The 27,247-nt window shown below is 36.5% G+C and overlaps 1 protein-coding gene across 1 annotated transcript in view; it reads left to right on the top strand.

Moving 5' to 3' along the window:
* Positions 1–27,247, top strand: part of LOC107754113 (voltage-dependent T-type calcium channel subunit alpha-1G-like) — a 227,200-nt gene that overhangs the window by 172,786 nt on the left and 27,167 nt on the right. The window contains exons 21-27 of the mRNA XM_016570435.1: positions 6,700–6,826; positions 7,786–7,911; positions 8,121–8,210; positions 9,325–9,517; positions 10,916–10,963; positions 24,360–24,511; positions 25,942–26,051. Of these exons, the coding sequence (XP_016425921.1) occupies positions 6,700–6,826; positions 7,786–7,911; positions 8,121–8,210; positions 9,325–9,517; positions 10,916–10,963; positions 24,360–24,511; positions 25,942–26,051 (846 nt within the window). The remainder of the gene's footprint in view (positions 1–6,699; positions 6,827–7,785; positions 7,912–8,120; positions 8,211–9,324; positions 9,518–10,915; positions 10,964–24,359; positions 24,512–25,941; positions 26,052–27,247) is intronic.

The following is a 27,247-nucleotide window of genomic DNA, read 5'->3' as shown; positions in this document are numbered from 1 at the left end:
TAGCGGTGTTTGTGTTTATGCATATGTATGTGTGTGCATATGTGTGTATGCTGTGCATCTTTCCTGCAGAGGGAACTTCCCTACTCTTAAATATTTATGACACATTCAAGCAGAAAATAAAAATCAAATATTCATCTTTCCTGCCCAGTTTCCACACAAAATGCTTACAGTGGTCTTTCACCTCCAGTCGCTCCCTTCTCAAGTACTCCTCAATTTAGGGTCAACTTCCGTAAGTTCCTTAAACTCCCAAGAGACTTGTATTAAAAATACATCATATTCCGGTAGTTTTGTTTGTACTTGCCTTTCAACTCTGTTGGTGCAACGTTAATGTGCCGTCAACAACATTTCTGAAGAGGAACTGGTGGGAAAATTGACCGTTTGGATTTGTTTTTGCATTTTATTCATGTTTCTCTGTCAGATACAAGGAACTTTCAATTATTAAATATCAAAAATCAACAACTTTTATTTTTGCTTACATTTGTATTTATCTTATAATATTTATACTGCATTAATGTAAATTACATACTTTTGCACCTGTGAGCTTCTAAAGAGGAAAAGAAGTTACATTACATTAACTCAATAACATTTCTGAAAGGGAAAGAAAAATGACTATTAGGGTTTGTTATAGAATTTATGTAACTATTCGTTCTGTACACATGCACACTGAACCGAAACACCTATACCAAAAATATTTGATATGGATAGATCTACTGTTGCACTACTGTTATATATATATATAGAGAGAGAGCATACAGTATATAAATATGTGTGTTTGTGTCTATGTATGTATATATTTTTGTACATGCAGACTAGTAAAGAGAAAAAAGTTGCTGAGGGAAAAAAAGACCATAATTACATTAATTCAGTGAGAAATTATAAGCAACCCGGGTATAACCAATCTTGGCTCTGGATCCCCAGCGCCTGGTCTGCTAATTATTGACCTCTGGTGTGGATTATCCCTGCACATACTTACCTTTTCCTGAATCCATGATTTTCTAGTCTTTTTATTAGTATTTTAATTTGTGCTGATAAAGCATGCTTGTTTGCTGAACTGCATCGTGCCAAATAGGGATGAGGTTTTTGATATGACGGATAAGTCTTCCAGCAAATCTTTTAAGGCATCCTTCACCAGTTTGCTAAAACAGCTAATATGTGATTCATGTCACTATCCCTGAGCATCACTATTACTCCACTGCTACTGAATAGTGCATAGAGATCCAAGCATACCCTTATAGATAATGAATAGTATGTGGAACAAATCTTGAATTCCTTTTTATGATTTTATTCTGATGAAGTATTGAAGTTTATCCACTAGTGGCATAGTTACATAAGGTGAATTAACCTTTAAACAGTCTGTGTGATAAGGTCCTATTATAACTAATGACAGTTGCTTCGGTTGACTGTCAGAAAATGTAGAGCACTCTGAGAGAAAAAAACGCCCTGTAAATTAAACATGAAGCGTCTGTGTTTTCACCTCGAGCTCCTCTGCGTGAACATTTTAAAGATTCTCAAACAGAGTTTCTTCCACTGCCAGAACGCTCTGCTTCAGAGAACTTTACTGTGTGTGTCTGCCTCTGCACCACCGAACACCTTTTGAAAGTTTTACTTCTTGATCCTTCCCTCGACAGACTTTATATTAATGCACCTCTGTGTGAAGTCCAAGATGAAATCAAAAGAAAGACAAAGACAGCTGTAAAAAGTCTCCACAGCGTGGGCTCGGCTACTCCGGCAAAAGTGAATTCAGGGAGGGGTGGGTAATCCAGACCACATGTGTATCTGGACCACTCTGTGCAGTGAGTTTAAAGGGACAGTTCACCCCCAATTTAAAAATTCTGCTATTGTCTGCTCACCCTCATGCATTTTGAATCTGGAATGACTTTCTTCTTTTATTTTAGCAAGGAGCCCGAGCTGCTCTTTTCCATAAATTCAAAGTGAATGCTACCATGGCTGTCAAGCAAGACTATAATAATTTAAATAAATGTTACTATTATTAATAGTCCATTTCCAATGTATTCACACATTTTTTCCAATAATCTTTTTATTTTATTTTATTTTATTTTATTTTACCAAGGCTGCATTTATTTGTTTAAAATACTATAAAAAGTGTAATATTGTGAAATAATTTTGCAATTTAAAGAAAGTTTATTTTTTAATATATTTTAAAATGGAATTTATTCTTGTGATGGCAAGGAATTTCTTATGTTGAAATCTGCTTGGAAACTGTATTACTTTTTGCATTATTATTATTATTAATAATATTATTGTTATTATTTTATTTTTTAATTCTTTGATGGAATAGAAGGTTTAAAAGAATGGCATTATTTGAAATAGGTTTTTTAAATGTATTTATTTTTAGGATTTTTTTATCCTAAAAAAAAGTTTATCCTAAAAAAAGTTTTGTATGCTTTTATGGAGCTTTTTGATATTTGACAGCCTCTATTCCCCACTCGTTTTCATTATATGGACAAGAGCAGCGTAAACATTCTGCAAAACGTCTAATTTTGTCATACATATTTGGAATGACAGGAGCATAAGCAAATAATAACAGAATTAAAATTCCCTCTGAGAGGGGTTGATACTGTAAGCCCATTAATTAATTTGAAAATCTGTGTTGGACAGTTAAAGTTTGTGTACTCCTTATAAAGTATTAATGGCATTGTTACAGAGATGTGTCTCTTTCCGTCTTTAGACAGGATGATTTATGCTCTGTGTTAAGGGGTGATGTGCACACTCTGTATATTCATCAACTCTTTGACCCCCAGGTTAAACCCCTCCACTGTATGTTGCACTGCACGTCACCCTCGCGGATCTAAATTAATCTCAAAAGCGCATAAAGAACCATCCATCCTCTACTGTCTGCCTGAGCCCCAGAGGAACAGTCTCCTGCTTGACCTCTTCGCAATGCAAATAACCTGACATAATGTACCGCTTTATTATTGTTTGTGCTCATTAATTCTCACGCTAATTACAGTTCTGCTTCTTTCACAGTGCCTGTCCACTCTAAGGCATTTGTTAAGCTAATCTAACCATGCTTGACTTGAAGCAAGTTAGTTTTTCTACATTGTCTATTTGCTGTAATTAGAAGGACAAAGAATTGCAGCAAAAGACAATAAGGACAGATTGGCTCTTTCAGATTTCATCTGGAACTGATTGATTTCGTTTACTTAGCATCTTTGCAGATGTCCCTTATGTCTTATTGTTTTTAGATAATTGCTTGTGTACTGGATTATGTGAGGGTGCTAGGATGGAGATAGAGAGAATAAGTTCAGTCATTATTTCTTCACTGGTGCATTAAAACAACACCAGGATGAATAAGTAATGACTGATTTTTTAGGTGAACAATCCCTTTAATATCTCCTTTTTTGGTCTGCGGAAGAAAGAAAGTCATACAGGTTTGGAATGACATGAGAGTGAGTAAATAATGAGAAAATTTGCATTACATCTGCTTTTATGCTGCTGTTTTTACTCCCGTCTTTTTTATAGGTTTTTTCTTTGTCCTTTGACGGATGTCCTCAGATTGTGTGCTTGCTGTGTGTGTGTGTGTGTGTGTGTGTGTCAGGGACACACAGCTTGAATCCCCCAAACTGACGGTTCCCAGCCCAACTACAGCATCCTTTAATTACAGCCAGGATGAAAATGTGTCTCTGTGTTCTGGGAATAAGAGGCTCCTTCAGTGCTCTAGTTATTGTTCCCTTCTTAATTTATTTATTTATTAAAACCTTTCAGAACACAAAGACCGGATCGGAGCTATGAATATGGGAAATTCAGCATTTCTGAAGGCTTGCAGAACACAGTAACTATAACACACGTGCCTACAGACCAGAAGAATGCATCTGCATCACATTATAAAAATAGGACCACCATCCTGGTTTCTCACCAAAACAAAACAAAACAAACAAAAAAAATATATATATATCATGGTATTTACAATAGTACCATTATATTTTATCATACTATGGTAATCATTCCGTACCGTGGCGTATGGTGTTACCATTTGATATTTTCAAAATGCCCTGTTTATTTTTCTCCTACTGCTCTCTTTTAATATTATGTAAATACATGCTAAATTGCACAAAATCCCATATTTACACTTTTATCTGTATAAGAACATAAGTTCAATGTGTTCTGGAATGTCTACTGTATTGAAAAACATTACTGGCGCAACACTTCAGACAGTAGCGCCCTCTATTGGTCAGGGGTTGAAATTTCATGATGTTAGACCAGTATTGATAGTATTATTTATATACAATATTTATTGATATTTTGATTTGACTTTTTAATTTTAGTTTACATTTTAGTAGTTTTATTTGATTTTTGTTTAGTTTTTTTATTTTCTGTTCAGCTTTTTAGTTCTTACAACTTTTTTTCATCTATTCATATTTTATTTTATTTGATATTTCAGTCCAAGCTTTATTTCAACCAATAAAAACTATTTTTAATTGTTTTAGTTAGTAAACAAGTCATATCATTTCACTAGACTGTCCCTCTCAAATTCAGTCAGAGCGTGGGTCTAGACGTATTGATCCTTTTCACCATTTTACATTTGCATAACTGATTTTACGGTATTACCTAAAATCCCCCAAGTGAGCTTTGATAAATATGCTTGAGCTTGTGAAGATGCATGCAGATATTCAGCCAAACAAAGGACACAGCAGCCTGTTATCTGCACTCCCTTTTGGCAGACTCCTTTCTCAAGCAGTCCCTTTGACTAAACCTGATTGGTCTCTTTAAATGTGGCCTTTTCTTCATCCTCAGACACTGATACAATCACAGCACACTTCTTAAGAAGATCAAAGCTGAGGATCAAATCAGGTTTTTGCCTCTTTAGCTCAGTTCTGTGGTGAGGAGCCAGAAATCACTGTCACCAGATGAGGACTAATGTGCCTTTTATTCTTTATTTTGAAGGGAGAAAAATGTCTGAACTCTTTTTGTGTGTGTGTGTGTGTAGTATCATAAACATCTTTCAGTATTTTAAGTTTCTGCACTGCGTCTGGATCCCCTGCTACTGCTTTAGGTCCTCAATTGAGTCCCATTACCATCAGTTCAACACAAACAGCACCACAGATTAAAGCCTATTGCCTTTTACAGCTCCCTTAAGAGTATAATTTTACATGTTATGCATTGTTCTTACAGACAAACAGTTGGTCTTGAATCTGTCTGCACTACTTTTTAATTGTTAGTCTTGCATTAGATGGACATCTTTGACCATTTAAGCACCTTTCATTGGTTTTTCATTGGTCTCGTGCCATGAGTGCAACATTTTTAAGACAGCATGTTAACTTTAAAGAAGCCAAACTTTTAAAAACACATGTTTTCTGTTCCCTTTTAGTTGTTTTAAAAAAAAAAGAACACACCCTGACCTCTAAAGCAGCTGAATTATTGTTACAGCTGTGTGTTTGTGTTACATATGTTATTGTGTGTGTCTTTGTGAGCAGGTGTCTTTGTGTCACTGTTGGTGCCACCCTCCGCAGAGGTTGACAGGTGCAGTTCTGTGCCGGATGTCGTGGCGTTAATAATTAGGCTTCAATCTTTATTCCGGCGGTTTAATTAAAACTGTCTCCTTTCTTTGCAGCACAGAAAGTTTCCCGACAGCATTGCATTGCGGTTGCTTAGCATAATGGCGAGGGCATGAAATGTTTGCTGGTAATTGACATGCTCAGTCGTAGAGGAGGTAGTGATTGCAGCAATGATGGAATGCCAAAAGTAGAGAAAGCTGACTAATGTCAGGTCAGTGAAAGCATGGGAAACATTTATTCACTCGCAGGCTCTGGCCAGGCAAGGACTGAGGAGTTTAAGGACCCTTTCTGAATTTACAACTATGCAGCTCATCATTCAAATGCGCATAGTTAGGATAGTAAAATAAATTGGCTTATCAGGTTTTAAAAGAAAGGAGAAAATGCTTCCCATGTATTTTATTATTAGTCAAAGATAGTATGTCTAATTCAACTTTTTTTTCCCAAATTCATCTCGCAAAGCTATTCAGAAAAACTGTGCGATGAAGCCATTTGAAATTTAGTGTGTAAATGCTTTATTTTGACAGTCCTAAATATACTAATAAATCAAATTATTTATTGTTATTAATATAAATTAGGACTGTCAAACGATTTATCGTGATTAATCGCATCCAAAATAAAAGTTTGTTTACATAATCTATTTGTGTGTACTGTGTATATTATGTATATATACTGTAAATACACACTCATACATATATATTTGAAAAATATTTATATGTATATATTTAGATTTATGTATAAATATAAAATTGTCCTAAAGTTCACTGTATATCATAGTAATAAATACCATTTATTACAGCATTGATATTTTGTTTTCTTTTTAATTTATACACATTAAATATTACATATATGTATGTAATAAAATGTGTATTTCCATTAGAGGTTTAGGTCTTAAATTTCATATAAGGTGGTATTAAAAAGGTCTTAAAAAGTCTTAAATTTAACTTGTTCAAGTCTGCAGAAACCCTGTACACAGCCCTTTAACAGCCCTAAAATATAGTTATGTAACGTGATAGTAAAAATCAAAATAAGTAATTTTGTAAAATGTTTGTTTGTTTTTCCTGAGAAAGTATTTTCTGTGTTGAGTTTCCTTTTGATTTCCAAATGGAAAATCATGGTCCTGAAGCAAAAACCAGCTGAGAACCTCCAGGCAAGTTAAACATCTGTTCTCTTGTTGGATTTTCAGAGTGATCAGCAGAGCTCCAGGACTGAAGCTGGTTGTTGAGACACTGATGTCATCCCTCAAGCCTATCGGGAACATTGTCGTCATCTGCTGTGCCTTTTTCATTATTTTTGGCATCTTGGGAGTTCAGGTAAGTACAAAACAGCATAACCTTGCAGAAATCACAAGTGTAAACCAGTTTAAAATGGTTTTCTGATGGTAAAATGGGTCGTTTGAGAGAGGCATTGAGCACTTTTCAGCTTGGTCAGCATGGTAGGCCATCTTAAACCAGTTTAGACCAGTTTTAGCTAAATTTTTTAGCTGGGAAGTTAGAACTGCTACCTTACAGTTATATAGTTGATATAGCCTAATACTTCTTGCTTGGATCAGACTATTAAAGTAAAAGCCAGTCTTAACTTTAGGGATTAATTGTAGTAATTCCTTCTAAGAAACCATCATATATAAAGTAACATAACATTTGACAGCTCTGTGTGTTTAATCCACAAGATTGCATTTAAGACTTTTAGTGAGAGAGAAAGAGGTAGTACACAGAACAAATACATGATTTTCTGTCATTTCTGTAAATTTGAAACATGCTCTTCCTGCCCACAGCTGAATAATTTGACTATGATTAAAATGCTCTGTTTTCCATATTTCCACAATTTACATAAGTCCGTAGGGGAACGCCGATGTAATTTATCTTCTATTCTTCCAGGAAAAGATGCATGTGCTCTTTGTGCCTGTACAATGTGTCATGTGTAACATTGACTTTGTCCTTGTATGGTTTTCACTAAGCAGTCATACTGGACTTTCAATAATGGAGACATAACCATCTTGTATGAAGTTGTAACATGTATTTTTAAATAATTAATATAATTAGTTAATATGCAGTTCTGGTAATATGGACTTTTTTATATAATTGAAATTTAAACTTTGAATTTCACAACCTCTTCTTCTTCCAATATATATCCAATATGTATGTATTTCTGTTTATTTTCTCAAGACACATGATATCTATCGTAGTGGTTGAAATGTGTGGTATTCCAAAAGATCTCTCGCAGAGAAAAGGAAGGTTGGTTGTGAGCTGATAAATTTGCTTTTTCCTCACAGCTCTTCAAAGGAAAGTTCTTTGTGTGTCAGGGGGAGGATACTAAGAACATCACCAACAAGTCTGATTGCCTTCAGGCTAACTACAAATGGCTCAGGCACAAGTACAACTTTGATAACCTTGGGCAGGTAAGCGTTTATACTGGCAGTGGTTACACAAACATTCATGCTCTGTCTCAAGATGCTCTTTTAGACATACCTACAAGCGACTGGTAATGCCACTTTCAATTTGAAAAGAATCCGTTATGGTCTCATCCCATTTTCAACAAAGTCAAATGTAGCCACTGAAGTCAAAGATTTCTTTTAATTTTTTTTTTATCATCTCTCACCTCCCTCAGGCCCTCATGTCCCTTTTTGTTCTGGCTTCCAAAGACGGTTGGGTGGACATAATGTACGACGGACTGGATGCTGTTGGTGTCGATCAGCAGGTATTGACTGTATCAGAAGCTCCTATTACCTGCATAACATTTTATTGTAATAATATTTATACAGATTTTCATGCTTGTGGATTCACTGTGGACAGTGTGGCAACCTTGTTTAAGTGGGTCACTGTGAATGTCATTCGCATTCTCTGATAGCCGCAAACTCTGATTGGACAACTCTATGAACTGAATCAGAGCTGAAAAATCATTGGTCAGCATTCCTGTACTGGCTTCAAAGAACTGCTTTTCCATTCATCAGTTCTTCTGTGAAGGTCCTTACTGTCCATTCAACAGATCTCTTTGAAGTGACTTATTTTACACTCTTCTTCCAAATGTCTATTTTTTTTAATACAGTTTGAATTTTTGAATAATTTTGAATTAATTTTTGAGTAATAAAATATAGGATTTTTTGTTATATAGGTCTCCATGCCTCATGTCTGGCTGTAGGCTCCTGAAATTATTCTGCTCTATTTGAACAGAGCCCAGCCCTTGTCCTAGCCAAGGCCTTTATGTGTTTGAATTGGAACAGATATCTCTTCTTCAAATTCATGCCGTGTGGCCTGTGCCTCACCATTGCACACAGAACGCTTAATCTAGCCTAGAGGCATCTTTCGGGTGCCCAGTAGGACAGACCTTTGAACTGAAATGTTATTGATGTCCCAATTCTCCAGCATCATCATCTTGAACATGGCTGTAACTTACTCCTGGGGACCTGACACAGCAACTGATATATTGGTTTTTACAAAGAAATTTTTTTTGGTATTATATTATATTATATTATTATATATATATAAAAAAAATATATATATATATATATGTGTGTGTATATATGTATATGTGTGTGTATATATGTATATATGTGTGTATATATATATATATATATATATATGTGTGTGTGTGTGTGCGTGTGTGCGTGTGTCTGTGTGTGTAATGGCTGTTAACCTCCGACCCAGCAATAGTGTATGTTGGTTTGTATAAAGAACATTTTTTAATATTAAATTCTAATTAAATAAATAAAATCTGTCGCTACAAATTAAATTATAATTAGCCTAAGCATTAATTTGTGTACATTAGTGTGCACTCTGTACATTAATCCGTGTTGTGTTTTTCTGTGTTGTAGCCCATCATGAATTACAACCCATGGATGCTGCTCTATTTCATCTCCTTCTTGCTGATCGTGGCTTTCTTTGTGCTCAACATGTTCGTCGGCGTGGTGGTCGAGAACTTTCACAAGTGCCGGCGGCACCAGGAGGCCGAAGAAGCCAAACTGCGCGAGGAGAAGCGCCTTAAACGCATGGAGAAAAAAAGAAGGAGTAAGGAGAAGGAGCTAGCTGGTCGGTAGCCTTTCCACACCTTTCTGAGTCCTGCTTGATCATTTTGATTTGACCGCGTGCTAAATTAGATGCTAATTAGTGACTGGCGTATGAGGAATGAGATGCTCGGGCCCGTAATTAGCTAGGAATCTGCCCCTCCCCGGCTTGCCCCCCTTTTGCCTGGGAACGTCTCTAGAGCATGTCCCATGGCTTGCATGGTGATCTGCTTACTGAGAGAGCAGGGTGTGCGGTGGACCCCTGCCCCAGGGCTCTGCCCACCCTCCTCCTCTCATGCATGTAGGGCAGTGCAGTCTGAGAAGTAAATAAAAAATCTTGTCCCACTCAAATTGGTTACATCCATCAGCTGCCTGCTCCGATGCTACCCAGGATGCACGGCGTGGTATTAATGACCTCCTCTTTTGGTTCCACTGCCTGCTATTTTCAACACAAGCCGTTAGCATTAAAACAACATCATTGAGAATCTCCGTGTGGATGCTAGCCCTTGTTTGGACATTGGCTTGGACATTGGTCCAGCATGTTTGATCTTTACAGTTAAAAATGGGAATTTCTGTTTTTTTAAGCCCTTGAGAAATACAGATGTAAATAGGTGATCTATAAACTATAACATTTGAGTCAGACCACGAGATCAGAGACTAAAACTCATGCAAGGCAAACAAAGCTAGTCTCATTATTGGTACTTTATCATCTTATCTCAGTTCAAAGGTAAAATCTAGTATTCTCTAAATGTACTGTCGCACCATAGTTTCTCATGAATATCTATATTTGATTTGCGCATTAGCTGATTAGTGTGTCCTTTGTTTTATAGCGCTTTATCATGCCATCAGTTCTAGCTTGAGAGGAAAAGGTGCTTTATTTTACCTTGCTTCAACTTTTCTTTTTGCTACCGATCTAATTTTCCGTAGGTGTGAATGTTTGACGGGATGTGTCAGGTTTCCGGGGTGGAAATGGGATTAAACCGTATGTCAGCTTTGCCTGGCCTGATTAATATTTTGAAACTTCTTTTTGAATGTAATATCTAAATATCCTGAGGTAACTTTGTGGACTTTTGCTATAAAAAGCTGAGCGGAAAAGTTGTGGTTCCTTTCAGGTGAACTTGTTGGTATCATTAACTGAAAAAGTGAAAAGTTATTTGTTTGCCAGACATTTCCATCCACAAAGTATTTCAAGAACAAAAATCTAGGGCTAATAATGTAGGGCTCGAACAGCTGGGATAAATAGATTTAGTATTAGTGTTTTACACATAACAACAGGGTTATTTTGGACTCAGAATAATTGGAACGCCCACCGGCATATTCTCCCAGAAAATCCATCCTATTTCAGCTCCTTTGACGGTTTCTTTGCTTGCCCTTCCTGATTAACATGGTTTCGTTCTTCTAGATGTAATGCTGACTGGTGTCAGTTGGTCCAGTCCCGATCACACACAAGGTACAGATTGCTTATGGCATGTCTATGTGTTCACCGTGGTGGTGGTTTTGGGACGAGGGTGGGAGAGGGACACCGGGTGGGAAGGCACCATCAGCGCCATGTTCTCACCTCATCAGATCTGATCTGACCACACAAGAATTGTCTGTGGAAGTGTGTATGTCCGGTTTTTCCACACCTCATCACCAGCTCCAGCCAGCCCAGCCTCAAGCTCACACAGGGGATGGATAGAGAGAGAAAGGGAGAGAAAAACCGCAAATGTCATTTTTAATATGGTTCTAGTTCTTGATAAACTCACCTCAGCCTGCAGTAAATGCTCTGGTGGTATCACAGGTCCGATCTCTCGATGTTGCCCCCAATGTGACGCACTGTGGCTGACTGTTCGAAGGGAAGAGTATCGCTGTTAATGTCTTTAGCTTTTATTGATCTGTTTTTGTTTTGTTTTTTTCTCATCGGTTTGGTGTTGTGGCGTAGTGATTCACTTCGTTTTGTGATGTTGCCCCATAACGCTGTTTTCAAAGTTACTGACATGCTAAACACAACACCACAACACACCTTGCTGTTGTTCAGAGGCTGCATGACGTGTTAATACTCATTTGTGACTTACGTGAGTGAAATGTTTGTATGGCACACTTGTTCCACTTTGACTTAAGGAAATGTTGCTATAATGGGCTGCTTTATGTGTTTTTATTTGATAGCAATATTTTGAGTACAGCTGGCTTGTTTTGGATATAAGAGGGTATAATACAAGATTTGTTTTGGTACAATACTGAAATATTGGAATGTATAAGCTAGGGCTGCAACTAACAACTATTTTGATTATTTATGATTGAGCAAGTATGGTCAAAAATTTTTTTAAATTTAAAGTTTATAATATATATATATATATTTATTTTTTAAATAAAATTTTGTTTTAATTCATTACGCCTGCTTTTCTCCTTTTTCACTTTTGAAGCATTTCATGCTTCAATTACAGACAATTTGAAACCTAAATTTGATGTCTGTCATGAAAATGTAACCGTAATAGTGACACATGAACACTTTCTCACTGTTAGGACTTGCTGTTTTGCATAACAGAAGTACTCACATTATAACAGTATATCAGTAAATTGTACAAGACCATTCAAAACTTTGATTGCAATTGATCAAAAGCAACATTACAGTTTATAATGATACAAAAAAATGCTGTTTAAATGTTGCAGCCCTAGTATTAGCCATATGAAACCTGAATAAAATGGAATTTTATTTTATTTATTATTTATTTATATATATTTTTTCGGGTCCTCTCCCCTCCCAAAGTTTGATCTGCTGTACAGAAACAAACGCCTATTACAGTTCTTTTAAAAAAAAAAAAAAAAATTGGCAGTTATATAACACAAAAAGCAGAATATTTTTGTGCATAGAACATGTTTACCCGTGTTGTTCTCAGTGTAGCTGAGAGTCTCTTATCTCTTCCCTTCTGTCTGTGTTCTGCCTCTGTGAACAAGAGCTCCCTCATGAACCCCTTTCCTTTTCTCCTCTCTGCCTCTCTTTCTTTCCTACTCTCTCTTTCCCTCTCTTTCCAACTTTCTCTTGTCTCTCTTTGCCCCCATTCCCCTAATGTTCTTGCAAAATATCTATCTTTCCTCTTTCTCAATTATGCATTTTAAAACCCTTTAATTATTTTTTTTTTATCACCAGTGTTTTTGGAGACTCCATAAAAAAACTACTGATGTGATCATTATTATACATTTGCCCATAGTAATGTGTAAAAATAGAGTATTGTAGACATGAACATCTCTTTTATGTTGAAAATTTGCATACACAGCTACGCTAATAAACACAGTAATGAATCCACACCAGGAGGAGTCAGTATAACGTCCAAGATGAATAAGCGAAAAAGAAAACAAAAACACAGTGAATGCACTTCCAATGTGTTTGGTATGTTGTTTATAAAGCTGTATATGCTTATATATTCTAACATGAGAGCTCTACAGATTAGCCTGATAGGTATAACTGTTGATTAGCATATGCTGTCGTGATCACACTTTTCCACGTTTTAAACACGGTTCACAGTTGCATGGTCAACATTGTTCACACTATGATTGAGTTATGTCATCGCACTTGGGATTAAAAAATGACAGGCTCCATTTTCCTTCCAATTAGAAGACAATGTGTAATTAGTTGACGATCCAGTTACAGTGAGCCTCAGCATATTTTATCATTCTGTTTTGGGTTTGTGTTTAGGAGAGGTGGGGGTGTTACCCCCCGCCAGTCTGTCTCTCTCGATTAGCTTCTGTTCCCCTCCTGCTGGACTGCCGTCGCTGCTATATGCTCGCGTGTGGGATCAAAGGGCTGGTTAATCATATCACGCTGCAGTAGGGCTGAAACCATCTGCCTCTCCTCTACCTGTGTCCTCCCCCAGTCACCATTTATTAGCCCTTCTCTGAGGTGCCTCATCAGAAATGTGTCCTGCCAGCAGTTTGCCCGGACACACTGTATTAACAAGGCATATCGTTTGGAGGTGTACTTGATTATATAGCATATCTGATTTACAAGTATATGTCCTTTTAGGCTGCAGCGTAGTAATAATTCTTATCCTGCTACAATCGAGGGATGTTTGCATTTTCAATCATCCATTCAAAATCAGGACGGTGCCTCATTGATAAGCATAAACAGAAGCTACAGATGGGTCCTTCTAAAAAGATGTTGACTTTTTGACTTTCAAAACATTGGATTTTTGAATTCAGTTCTTTTTTCTTTCAAAAAAAAGCTGTCAGTATGTACTTGTTAAATCTTGACTTATTCTTAATCGTAAGAAATGACTTGACTTATCATATTTATTTTAAAGGGATAGTTTACCCAAAAATGAATATTCTGTCTTTAATCATTCACCCTCATGTCGTTCCAAACCTGTAAGACCTTTGTTCATCTTCAGAACACAAATTATTTTTAATGCAATACGAGAGTTGCTGCATAGACAGCAACGCAACTGACACGTTCGAGGCCCAGAAAGGTAGCAAGGACATTGTTAAAATAGCCCATGTGACATCAGTGGTTCAACTGTAATGTTATGAAGCTACAAGAATACTTTTTAGTGTGCAAAGAAAACAAAATAATGACTTTATTCAACAATTTGTATTCTCTTCTGTGTCAGACTTAGATACACATTCATGAGAGTACCCCGTTTTAATAAAAAATATTTTACATGAAAATGAATAATAATTATATAATAATTAATAATTTTATAAAAATAATGTAATAATTAATAATTTAAAGGTAAATTACCTTTTCCAGTGTGATTGGAAAAATTACTAAATGCTGAAGTATGGATTCTTCTTACTCTTTACTTTTAAATATTTAATTCAGTTTATTTGCATAGTGCTTTGTACAATGCATATTTTTCCAAAGAAGCTTTACAGAAAATAGAAAAATAAATAAGATAAAAGGGGAAAAAAGCAGTGCTAGACAACCCCCCCGAGCAAGCCAAAGGCAAGAGTGGCAAGGAGAAACACCATAGGATTTCAAGTATAAAAATTACTTATAATCTTTTTAAATATTTGTATTATTTATTTTGTTTATTTTTCCTGCTTAACTCAAAACAAACTGAATAAATTTACTGTAAATGTCAGAAGTTGCATACCATATGACTGTATTGTTAGTTTACCAAAAATGGAAAGGGAGGGGGGGGGGAATCTGCTAAATGTATTTCAACACGAAAAATGTAATAAACAAAGCAGAAATTACTACATTCTTATTCATAGTTTAAAGCGCAATCAGATGAGTTAAAACATGTAATTTATGAACTGGGATGTGTAGAACCTCATAAATGATGGATGTTCTAATCCTGTGGTTCTGCAGGCATATTCATTGGGTTCCATGCACAGAATCTACAGTTACCTTGAAAAACTTGCCCCTGATAGCAAATACGCCTTAACGAAGAATATAATATCAGCATTTATTTCATTTGTCTTTATGCACCCATGTAGAACTGGAGATATAACCCACCAATTTTTATTTTAATCTCTAGCAGGCAAGTATATAGTCTCTCGAATGTTACTGGGGGAGCGATGAGACGGCGAGTGACAGAGGGAGAAAATGAAATTACTAAGTGTCATGTAACCTCCACTCTTGGCAGCAGAAGGCAGCACGGTCGCTTATGTAACCTGGCAGCTCCAAACACCATTTCCTTTCTTCCTACTGCAAGTGAAAATGACTCAAAGTCTTCTTTATGTAACTTGGGCAAGCAACAGCCCCCCAAATTGAACAGATGGCATAAAGTTTTCAGCTGAAAGAGTTACTTTTGCTCCGATATATGTCAAGATGTGATCCTTTACCTCTAGATAGTTAGTGTATAAGCTATCTTGACTTTCTAATAGAGTCACAGTTGGATATAACACATGCTTTATGCAGTTTGTGATTAGGAAATGCATGGGTGGGTTTTATAAAGCCCATGTTTCCATCCTAAAATGTACTGTATATAACTAAAAACTCATTAACTGAAATATTCTGCTACCTTAAGGGTACAAGAAACATCCAACTTAGAGTTTGATTCTGATTTAAAATGCACACAGTGTCCTACATTTCAGCAGACTCATGCCTTTTGGCAAGAAGTGCACCTAATCTCTTTATGGGTCTTCATGGTTCATTCAGTAGGGAGTAGGTTTATTAACTGAATCGATAGAGAACGGAGTTAAAAGTCTCTTCTGCGAGAGAGTTGTTGTAACCTCTTGGTGCTACATGATATTTTTGTAACCTCTTAGAGTTGTGTACTGATACGGCTGGCTTGTTTGTCATGTTGTGGGAGTGGAGGCTTGACAAATACCAGCCGAGAGAGGGATGTAACGCTGGCTGGGTGGTTAAGCAAGCCATGTGAGCTATAGAAAGAAAATAACAGGGGAAGAGGTAAAGCTATTCTGCTGAAGTAGCAGCACTTGAGCAGTACAAGTGATCTGTGTTTGAAAAATGTATATATCGATGGGGTGATTATATGATATTTATGTGATTGGTTTTGTAGATTATGTTAGTTTTAGCAGAATCAGTAAAGTTGCAGACACATTTACCATTGTTCTGCAAATTTTTGTGGGTGAAAACCAGTCATTTTCATAGGAATCCATGCAATTGACTGTTCGCAAAGAGCTTGATTGACAGGCGATCTGACCAATCATAACGCCGAATCCGCCATCTTGCCCGACAAAAAATCAGACAGGAGAGTAGATTAACTTTGGTGGACTTAAACTTGAAAAAGTATGTGTATTGACATCTTTCCGTGGTTGAAATACAATACGATCTGATGTTCATTCATGTTTATTTTGTGCTTAAATAAACTTAAGTAAAACTTAAGTAAATATGAAAAGACGATCGATTCACATGCCGCTTGAACTGAGGCGCTACAGTGATCTGTCACGATACATTAAAGAGCCACAAAACGGTATTTATTGTTTGAATTTCTTAAAAAATTACAAAATTTGAAAGCTGAGACCTTGTTTCATACCAGAATTAACCTGCTCTGTCTTGTCTGTCAGCGCGTTGTCAGTTTCCTCTTTGCTCTGCAATGTTTTTTTTACTATGTGAGAACAGGATGTGTAGTGTAAGAGCAGCATTGTTTGTCGAACATAGCAACAGTAACTAAGGAGGGCGGCTTTTTGCGAAGGGTCAATTGGACGAAAGATTTCCCCACACAGATTTCGCAGCGGGTTCAAGTTGGCACACAAATTCACTGCTTTGACCAACAGAAAGCTGCTTGGTTTAAAAGTGACTATTTTGGCCGAAGTTTTGCAGAATTTTTGCTAATGTGAGTGCACCTTAAAGGGATAGTTCACCCAAAAATGAAAATTCTGTCATTAATTACTCACCCTCATGTCGTTCCAAACCCGTAAGGCCTCCGTTCATCTTCGGAACACAAATTAAGATATTTTTGATGAATTCTGAGAGCTCTCTGACCCTCCCATAGACAGCAATGTAATTACCATGATCAAGGTCCAGAAACGTAGCAAGGACATCGGTAAAATAATACATGTGACATCAGGGGTTCAACCGTAATTTTACGAAGCTACGAGAATACTTTTTGTGCACAAAGAAAAAAAAAACACTTTATTCAACAATTCGTCTCCTCCGCGTCAACCTGACACCATTTTGGAGAGTATCACATACGTAAACACATAAAAAACATAAAACATAACATAAAAAACATAAAAAATACGTATGCTGTTCTGTGTCAGCTATGCCACACGGATACGTTGTTTTCGTTCAGATCAAAGCATAAACAACGTAGAAAACGTATCCATGTGGTGCGGCTGACACAGAACAGCATACATTGTTTACGTTCAGTGGATACTCTCCAAAATGGTGCAAGGGTGACGTGGAGGAGACAATTTGTTGAATAAAATCGTTGTTTTGATTTTCTTTGTGCACAAAAAGTAATCTCGTAGCTTCATAAAATTACGGTTGAAACCCTGATGTCACATGGATTATTTTAACGATGTCCTTACTACGTTTCTGGACCTTGATCGTGGTAATTACATTGCTGTCTATGGGAGGGTCAGAGAGCTCTTAGAATTCATAAAAAATATCTTAATTTGTGTTCCAAAGATAAACGGAGGTCTTACGGGTTTGAAACGACATGAGGGTAAGTAATTAATGACAGAATTTTCATTTTTGGGTGAACTATCCCTTAAAGACATTGCCAGATTTATGCATTTAGCAGATGATTTTATCGAACGCGTAGAGTTGTGTTGGGGAAGCTACTTCAAAACTGTAGCTTGCCATTATATTTTTTTATAACTGTATACTGCATTTATTTTTTTTTCACATACAAAGACCCTTTATATGGTGTGAGAAAAAAATATTGTGAGAACAAGTCAAGTTAAATAAAATATTGTTTCTATTATATTTACTTATTTATATATTGTTTTACATGTAAAGATGCTTAATTCAAATTATTTGTAAAGCAGTTTTCATAATAAATATAATTCCAGTATCGCTTTATGGAAAACATTAAATGAACATTTATATTAACAGTTTTATTTTTAATCCAGTTCTTTTACAGTACAAATCGGGGATGTTCTGTTTATCTACAGTAGGACGGGCTTCAACGACGTAGGCTATTTGTAATGTGCCTCTTTTCCTTATTATTAATCTTTATTGTTAATCATTAAATGTATATTGATAAGAAATGTGATTTATATGTAAAGTGTATAGGCTAATTTAATTCAGTGATGTTCTACATTGTTGTAATCTTTTGTGTTTTCTACATTTCTTTGTGGAAACCACACAAACACACACACACACACACACACATATACATAGGCCTACACATGAACTCTCTTTTCAAACAGAAGCTTGTAACGCACATGATATCAGAGCATATAATGACAACAAAAATTTACAAATTATATATAATTTTCTTTCAAATAAAAGGAAAATTAAAAGTGAGTTGAATCCAAGCAGCTCTAAAATATTTTAGAATAGTTCTGCATCCTGAAGGCGCTCCGTCTGTGTTTGCGGTGTTGCTTTGACCTTAAACATGTTAATTACACATCGTTATGTCGAGATAACGAGAAAATTAAGTCGTTATAACGAGAAAACAACTCTCGTTATGTCGAGATAACGAGAAAATTAAGTCGTTATAACGAGAAAACAACTCGTTATGTCGAGATCACGAGAAAATTAAGTCGTTATAACGAGAAAACAAGAAGGAAAAAAATAATAATGCATGGCCGCTTAGAACTTCCGTACATTTGAGTATTGTGCTGGGCTGTAAAGTGTTGTGTGCAATACAATGTGACATAAAAACAGTGTTTGTCACAAAATGTTGCATGTTAGTGGAAAAGCTACACTGCTTTGTGTCACTTGTTAGTTTCTTCCCAATGGCAACAACATAAACATTCATCCTAAGTATAGACAGTAACATAAAGTGTTGCAACAAGTTCCATAATTGCTCTAAAAGCACAAGTTGAGAGTGATAAAAGAACGATTTTTTTTCTTTTAATGTAGTTACTCTCTCTCTCTCTCTGGACTAACAGTGTTTGCATTTGGAGGTTCTACGATGAAAAAGGATTGGATTATTTTTCCTTTTGCTGTTATAAACAAAGGTTGACTTACTGTCGCGTACCAAACATATGACCTCGGATGTGACACATTCATTGTTTTAGAATTGTCAGATATGTCAGGCACTATAGCTAATCTCTCATGTTGAGTAATATAGAACGACATCACTCTTGCGGCTCTCTGCACATCATCCCCGTTGCCCATCCACCAGCCTCTGCCATTCAGCCTCCATCTCAAACGGCCCACCTTGCTCAAGTCAGACTCGGAAAGAAAGTGTGGTTTGTCTGCCACGTCTGCCAGCATGATATATTATGTGTGTCTGTGTCTTTCTCACCCTATCTATCCTACAGTATATGTTTGTCAGTGTTAGTGTATGTGTGTTTTCTTTATCATGGCCTCCCATTATTGAAGATTTCTTTCTCTTATAATAATTGTTGTTTGCCTTCAATTTCTCCTCTTCTTTGTTATTTTTCACTCTTTTGCCTGTTTTAAGCAGGCATTTAGTCTGTCATTTCCTGTTGTTTTTGACTCGGTGTGTGCTGGCATATTGTGCCAAATAAAAAGTGAACAAGTGAAGGGTCTCTGCTAAACTAATTTTTGCATTGGGGTGCATCAGCAGTATGTCCAGCAGACATCGACTCATTACTTTAGGAGCAACTCATTGACCATGCACTTCAGGGGGGTAAAACCAGCCTCAATTAAAAACCGTTCAGCGTAAAACAAATGAAGCTGCAATTTGCTGCCTTCCCTTTCAGATGGCTGTTTTTATCATCTCTGTTTTTTCCCTTTTCTATTTTTGTCTGACATTTTGCCATGCAGGCTTTAGAATTTTTCTCTGGCTCTGCCTTTAAATAACAGTCTAGTCCTCCCACTGCCCACAATTCCCCAGTGCTCATGACTTTCACCCCACTTGACTCATGAAGTCTGAATAATGGACAGATCTTTCCCGAACACATTGCTCAGTGGTGTAGTTGCAAGTATCGCTTTATAAGGCTACGTCAGCCTTCAGAACATCAGTAATGTCCACCTTCAGGCCCTCAAAATCATGAACCATTTTGCTATATTTCATGGTATTTGTAGTACAAATTATGTAGATAATGGATCAGAGTTTGTCTGTATTTCCCAACTGACTTAGCTTCTGAGGTACTAGCTGCTATATGGTTAATTTCTTGGACCGACACCTTCCACATCTTTTCTCTTCTCTCTTATGCACTGTTAAAATGTTTCCTGAAAGGACTTTGGACCTCCTAAAAGATGGTTAGTTGAGTTAGATATTTACCCAAAGATAAATGCTGTAAATGGGGTTTCATATTTATCTTATATTTATATATTTCAGCATCTTACATTTTTTTTGTGATGGATCTATTCATAGTATACTTTTTGATTTTTGAATTTTATGGGGTCCAGAGTTCCTAATTTTAAAGTTTATGTTAAGAGCTTTTTTCCTCCAAGTGCACGTGAGCTGCGGCAAAGCCAGAATCAAGTTGAAAGCATCAAGACCAGCATGAAGTCTCAGTGGGACGAAAAGGCCAAGAGATTTGTTGTCGTACCCTCCTTTTTGGGGCTGATGGGTATTGCATTGAGTTTTACAGTTAGCGTGTCCAAGACTGGTGGGCGACCGGCGTTTTGTGGCTATATTCAAATGTGGTATCATTCAGCCCAAAACCTTCAATTGCTTCACCCAATAATCTGGCCGTTGTTCTCAAATGTATTCATAGATGGAATTGGAACGGGCTAAAATTGCCATCTAAGCAAAGAATGTCTCATTAAATCATAGTCATGGTATCATTAGCTTGTGCCACAAAAATAGAGACAGAGATGGAGAGGTCCAAGACTCACATTCTCCACCGCTATTTCATTCTTCTCGCATTGGTTAAAAATAGTTTTGATCCATTTTCCCTCACTTTAAATTCTGTTTAAGCTGATTTGGCTGATGTGGACGTTAGCTGGACTCATTGCAATGGCATGACATCAGAGAGGCACCGCTGCCAATAGGAAACAAAAGTTCAATCCATTTTCCGTAAATAGGATGCCAAAACCTTCACTTTCTCCCAACTTTTTTTTTTATTTTTTAGTTGGGGCACAAAAGGCCATCTGATATGAAGCTCTTTCATTAAACTCAGTGCAGTACTCATTAGATATAAACATCCGGTTATGGAGACCACTTTCCCTCTGTCACTGATTTATTAGTATTATTATTGTGCTTAGTATGATTGGAATCAGCAATGTGAGCCAATCAAAATTGAGTTTTGTCCCACCAGCGTTACAAACTTTTTTGAATGAAAGTGCATAAAGGGAGAGCGTCTCACTACAGAGGGTAGGAGGGAAGCAGATGAGTGGGGATGTCCTATAGGAGCTGACCTGTCTATTGTAAAACCAGGCTGTGAACATACACCTGTTACCATCCCAACTGTCCCCCGTAATTGAGCACCTCTGAAACTGGGGCAGTCAACACAGCAACTTTCGGTCCCAGTGAACGGTTTTGGTTGCTGCCCCCTGGATACTCTTGTCTGCAGCCCAAATAAATTAATTTATAACACAAGGGTTAAAGAGCAGAACATTGACCTCATCTCAGATTTTGTTAGTTCCTAGGAGTCATAAAAAATAACAATAAATAAGGTAAATAAATAAATAGCAACCAAAATGGCAAAGATTAGCCAAGTCTGGACGTTTAGAATTCATAAATTGTACATTATGAAGCAAAGGTAATGTTGAGTCAGCAAATTTAAAAACACCAGGAGCATGGCTTCTATTAGCGGAATTAAAGCCAGATGGGCTAGAAGATTCCTTTGGTAATTAACCCCAGAACCGGTTCTGCTGGCATCTCATCCTGAGAACTCACACTAGAGTGACCCCATATACGTCATATGCATATTTAAGAATATGACATGTAGAAAATATATCATACGAACATGATATTGTTTTTATACATTAAATAAACAAGAAGTGAATATCAAGTAACTTGCATTCAAGACAATATTTCCAGCTACTTTGTCTGTTTGAATTTTTTTTTTTTCATTTTCCTAACAAAAAGAGTTCCAAACAAAATCAAAGCAGAACCGCTGTGTGTCTCCAAGCAAAACTAGTGGCATTTTGTCCAGTGTTTTCAAACAAATCGGTCAAGTCAGTAATTCAATGACTCACTCATACAAACATCTGGTGAATTTGAAATGGCATATTAGCGTACTACTCCAACTATTTTTGTCATATTTTTATTTGGAAGTACTAGGGTATTATTCTAGTATTTTGCGTCAACATACTTGAATGAATCAGCACTCTTGAGTAGAATGAATGAATCAAAGTCTCACTCATAAAGATGGTCACTTGCTGTAATCTGCAGAAAGACTCTCTCCCAGTGCTGTTATTTTTAACTAAAACTATTACAAAATATTTTTTTTGTTATTTGAAGTAAAGCTAAAATATATGAATATTAAATGAAACCTAAATTAAAATTTGAAATACTGCTTTGGCAACTATCTGAAATACACAAGTTTATTTTCAAGTCCTAAAATTACTAAAACTAAAATGAATATAAATATTAAAAAATAATAAAATTGACAGAAGCACATAAAATTGTTAAAGCTAAAATTAAAATGAAAAAAAAAAAATTCACAAAAAAATTCACAATTCTAATAAATACTATAAGTATATAAATAAAATTAAAATAACACTGGTGACTGGTCCTCATCACTAATACAAAGACACAAAGTCTGTGTAGAACATGCAAACATGGACAATGGCTTACGTATAGAATCTCTACATGTTAAACTGAGATGAACATCCAAAACATTACTCACATCACTTTTAACAAGCAAATAATTTGGACATGTTCTAGATGAGTCATACTCAAATTCACTATCCAGTGGGGAGCAGCCATGTGATTAAACAAATACTGCTGATGTGGCACCGTTATATATAAAAAAGAAAAGGTTGAATGCAGCACCTGTTGCTTTGGTCCAGTGGCTGGTGCCAGAAAAAAGCCTGCCTAATGGGCTGACAGGACCACAGGGAACACAGCTGCCGCTCACAGCCCTGCCTGTGTGTTGAGATGATAAGCCCCCCGGCCCCCCGCTGCTCTGCCATCCCTCCTGCCCTCTCCATCCTCAGCGAACAACAGAGAGAAATCACAAAGAATAGAAATGGATCAGCAAAACTAGCATATGCACAAGTCCGTCCAAACGGAATGGAGTTTATTTTATGTCTCAGGGAATCTCATTAGAAAACCCATGACAGTAGGTCAATTTGTTTTGTTGAGGTGTCTGTGAGTGAGCAGATCTCAGGCATCCTGGCCCCTCATTCTGGGCTCCTCTGCCTTTGATCTGATATTTGGGACAGACCACAGAAACATAATCACGGTTAAAGGAAAAGTTTACACGAAAATGAAAATTGTCACTTACTCAGCCTCATTTAGCTCAAAGCCAATATTACTTTTTTCTGCGCTATTCAAACAGACATTTTGAAGGCTGTTTTGCTTTTTTAAGGTTATCAAAAGCACCATTACCAAAGTATCATAAAAGTGGTCCATACAACTTTAGCACTATATTTCAAGTACAAGTACAAAGTCATACAATAGCTTTGTGTGAGAAACAGGATGCAAGTATGTTGTTACTCACTAAAAGGTTTAGATTTGTAAATAAGTCATTCTTTTGAATCATTATTTTGGGTCAAATCAATGAATGATCCGGATCATAAAACTAATTTAAATGAGTCTTTCACAAATTGGACTGATCCAGTTTTCAAGTTCAACTCACTGACTTGATGATACAGTCGCAGTGAATAACATTGGCTTATTGTTAATCGGGCTGAATTTGTTATTACTCCCTGAAAAGTTCAGATTTAATGAAGACTATGAATGGTCCAGTTCATAAAACGAATAATTGTTTTGCAAATTTAACTGATCAGGTTCTCAAGTGTAACTCATTGACTTGATTCAGTTGCAGTGATTAACACTGATTCGCTTTATTCCTCACACAAAGCAATCATAAGGCTTCAAAAACTTTAAATGTGACACAAGTCATATGGACACATTTATGATGCATTTGCACCATTTTTAGAAACTAAAAACTTTTGTAATTTGTAATTTGTAATTCATGGAAAAAAGCGGCCAGCACAGCCTTTCGAATCTCTTCTTTTGTGTTCCACAGAAGAAATAATGTCAAACAGATTTGAAACAACATGAGGATGAGTAAGTAAATTTTCATTTCTGGATGAACTTATACACATGTAGTATGATCTACTGTACCTCTTTTCTTCTCTTTCCCCACTGGTTCTTTCCCTCCTCTTTTCTCAGTGTGGGCATGAGTGTGTACAAAACAATGTTCGTTTCAGTACTGTTATTTCATGATTCCTCCCTGTTCCCATGGTTCTTCAGAAGCCCAGAGTAAACCCTATTACTCCGATTACTCACCTACACGGCTTCTCATCCACAAGATATGCACCAGCCACTATCTGGACCTGTTCATCACAATTGTCATCGGGCTCAATGTTATCACCATGTCCATGGAGCACTACCAACAATCTAAGGTACCTCTTGCCAGTGGTGCCAGTAGTGAGAGTGCATGCGCTTGTTGATATTCCATTAAGGAAATGAACTCGCCTGTTATGTAACTGCAAACAATGTTCCTCTAAGTTCAACTCACTGCTATCTCATATTATGGCTCTGCATAATATTTGCTGATTAGGCAGCTGATGTTTATGTACTCTTTTTGCTATACCGCATTTTGATTGTATCATAGCAGTAAGTATATAATCTTAATCTTTATATTATTATACTTATTTGCACTTTCATTGTGCTGCTCCAGGACATTTTGTACCATTGCTTGTGTCTAAAGAAGCCTTATGAGGGTAATGCCTCACCAAAATAAACCACACTGTAGTGTATATGCGCTGAAATTTATGCATATTCCCTCATCTGTCTTTTCCTTCCGCATAACACTACAGAGACAATTCATGAATATTCAATAGACGACTAAAACAATAACACGAGTTAGCAGATATGCTCTGGGAGTTTAGATTGAATTTCTGTTAATCATTTGGGTGGTGTATTGTGTTCTTCTGAAGTGCTTTATTCATTCCTTTATGACAAAGGTCAGTTTTGCTGGTAAAAGACCACTATACATTAAAATGGACTGTTTTGTGGTTCTTTCAAAAGGTAGGAAGTTAGAAATATAGAAAACATTTTTAAATTATTTATTCATTTATTTGTATTTATTTGGTGCATTTTTTATTGTATTAGAATAATTTATGTATTTATTTTTTGAGAGCACAAAGAAAGTTTTAAAGAAGTTTGTGTTTTTTATTATTATTATTATTTAATTTATAAAACTAGACATTATTAACATTAGACTTTAAAATGTTTTATAATATAATGTATCATTTTAATGTTTTATATTTATTTAGTTAGTTGGTTGGTAGGTATCTCTCCTTAAATCAAAACTGGTGTTTACTATTCCTATTAGACAACTCTGTAGCGATGCTTCCCAGGGTTTTCACCCATCATTAATGGAGGTCTGCGACCTCACCTGTAGCTATAAATAGCAGTCTGTTTTAATTAGAGCCCCAGTGGCCCGCAGAATCTTGGAGGAAGTGGAGCAAAGGGGATTGTTAGGCTTTGACTGCTTACACACTCATTCCGTGAACAGAATCAATTGATTTTCTGGTGCATCGTCACACTTAGCCTGGCCTTAATTACTGTGTGGTGGACAGGGAGAGGCCAGACTCCTGGAAATGTCCAATGACTATCAGACCCTGAAGATGCCAGCTAATGATTGTTGCTTCTTTTGGGATAATCTGACCACCTTTGATAACTCATCATCTTTTCTGCTTATTGATAATGGAATGACTCATTCAGCCATCATTTGGCCTATAGTTTGTGTATTAATTTATTTTCTGAAAGAGAGGATACATTCTTGTTCTGCACTTTCTCTATTACATTATCTTCTGTGTTTTAACAGGTCCTGGATGAGGCTCTGAAGATCTGTAACTACATTTTTACAATCATATTTGTCCTAGAGTCCGTCTTCAAGCTTGTTGCCTTTGGATTTCGCCGCTTCTTCAAGGATAGGTAGTATATTTGACCCTCTCAAAAGTTACATTTGAGGTAGTTGATCCAAACCAAATCAAATTTACAGTAAATCCATTTCCATGGAGGTCCAATATCCCTATCAGCATAATTGTTTTGTGTGTAAACGCAATAGGGTTTGTTAGTATTCCTGAAGCCACATCTTTTGAAATGATATCACAGCTTTGAGATTCCTTGGTTTGCCTCAGACTGTCAGAAGCACATCGAGGGCTGAATGCACTGGCATCTGTGGTGAAAAGCCAGAACCGAATTTCGATCACTTGTGGTTTTGGTAAAAGAAACCCCTCTTGAGTATCCAAATTCAGACTGCCTGGGGCTTAAACAATGAGAAAGCATCCTAAATGGTATTTATTACTAAATTAGTAACAAAGAAGTGATAAATGCTTTATTCTACCTTTTTAATATACATAGTATATGTGTAGGCCACACATATTTTCTATATAGAGTCTGAATGATCCATTATACTTTTAATTAGTTTTGAATAATCAGTCAATATGGGGATTAGGCCCTTTACTGAAGTTGATAGGCCATTAGAAGTTATCATGTAATCAGCTTTTTCTTTCAATAGTTTAATAAAGAGCATATCATGTCAATGTATTCCCAGATCCATAAGCCATGTGTAGGGAAATGTAAAGCAGCTATTTGCATACTAATGAGAACTTTGACACAACATAATTGATATGATTTTAAAACAAATCTCTCACCATAGGCCCTCCCATGAGTTGAAACTACTGTTAGACATTTCAGAACATGCTGTTCAGGAGGTGAAGGTTTAAGAGTTTTATTGATTTACAACATTGGAAATGGCTTTCTATTACTTTGATCAGCTCTTTCATGCAACATACTCCAAGTTCGCAGGGATGGAGGATGGAAGTACGCTTTGATCACTGAGCCCCTTTAGTGAGCAAAACTGGTGGGAAAAATGTAGAAATGCTTTGTGTTAATCATTTGACTTAAATTTCCCCACATATCTAATGAAACACCTCTCATGGCTGCAGGCCCCAGAAAATTGAGGTGTCCTAAAACAGGCTCTAGGCTCTACCTCACCCATGACAGTGTTATATTTGACCCTCAGAGGGAGTTATTTAAAGTTAGCCGCAAAGTTTGAAGCCATATTTAGACGATGAACATGCTGAGAAGTCTGCTGGAAAAGAGAAGTAACATCCAGGGTCAAATAA

The sequence above is a fragment of the Sinocyclocheilus rhinocerous genome, unplaced genomic scaffold, assembly GCF_001515625.1.
Source record: "Sinocyclocheilus rhinocerous isolate Xijiao unplaced genomic scaffold, SAMN03320098_v1.1 scaffold502, whole genome shotgun sequence".
NCBI classification, from domain to species: Eukaryota; Metazoa; Chordata; class Actinopteri; order Cypriniformes; family Cyprinidae; genus Sinocyclocheilus; species Sinocyclocheilus rhinocerous.
This window is presented reverse-complemented; position numbering and strand designations above follow the sequence as displayed.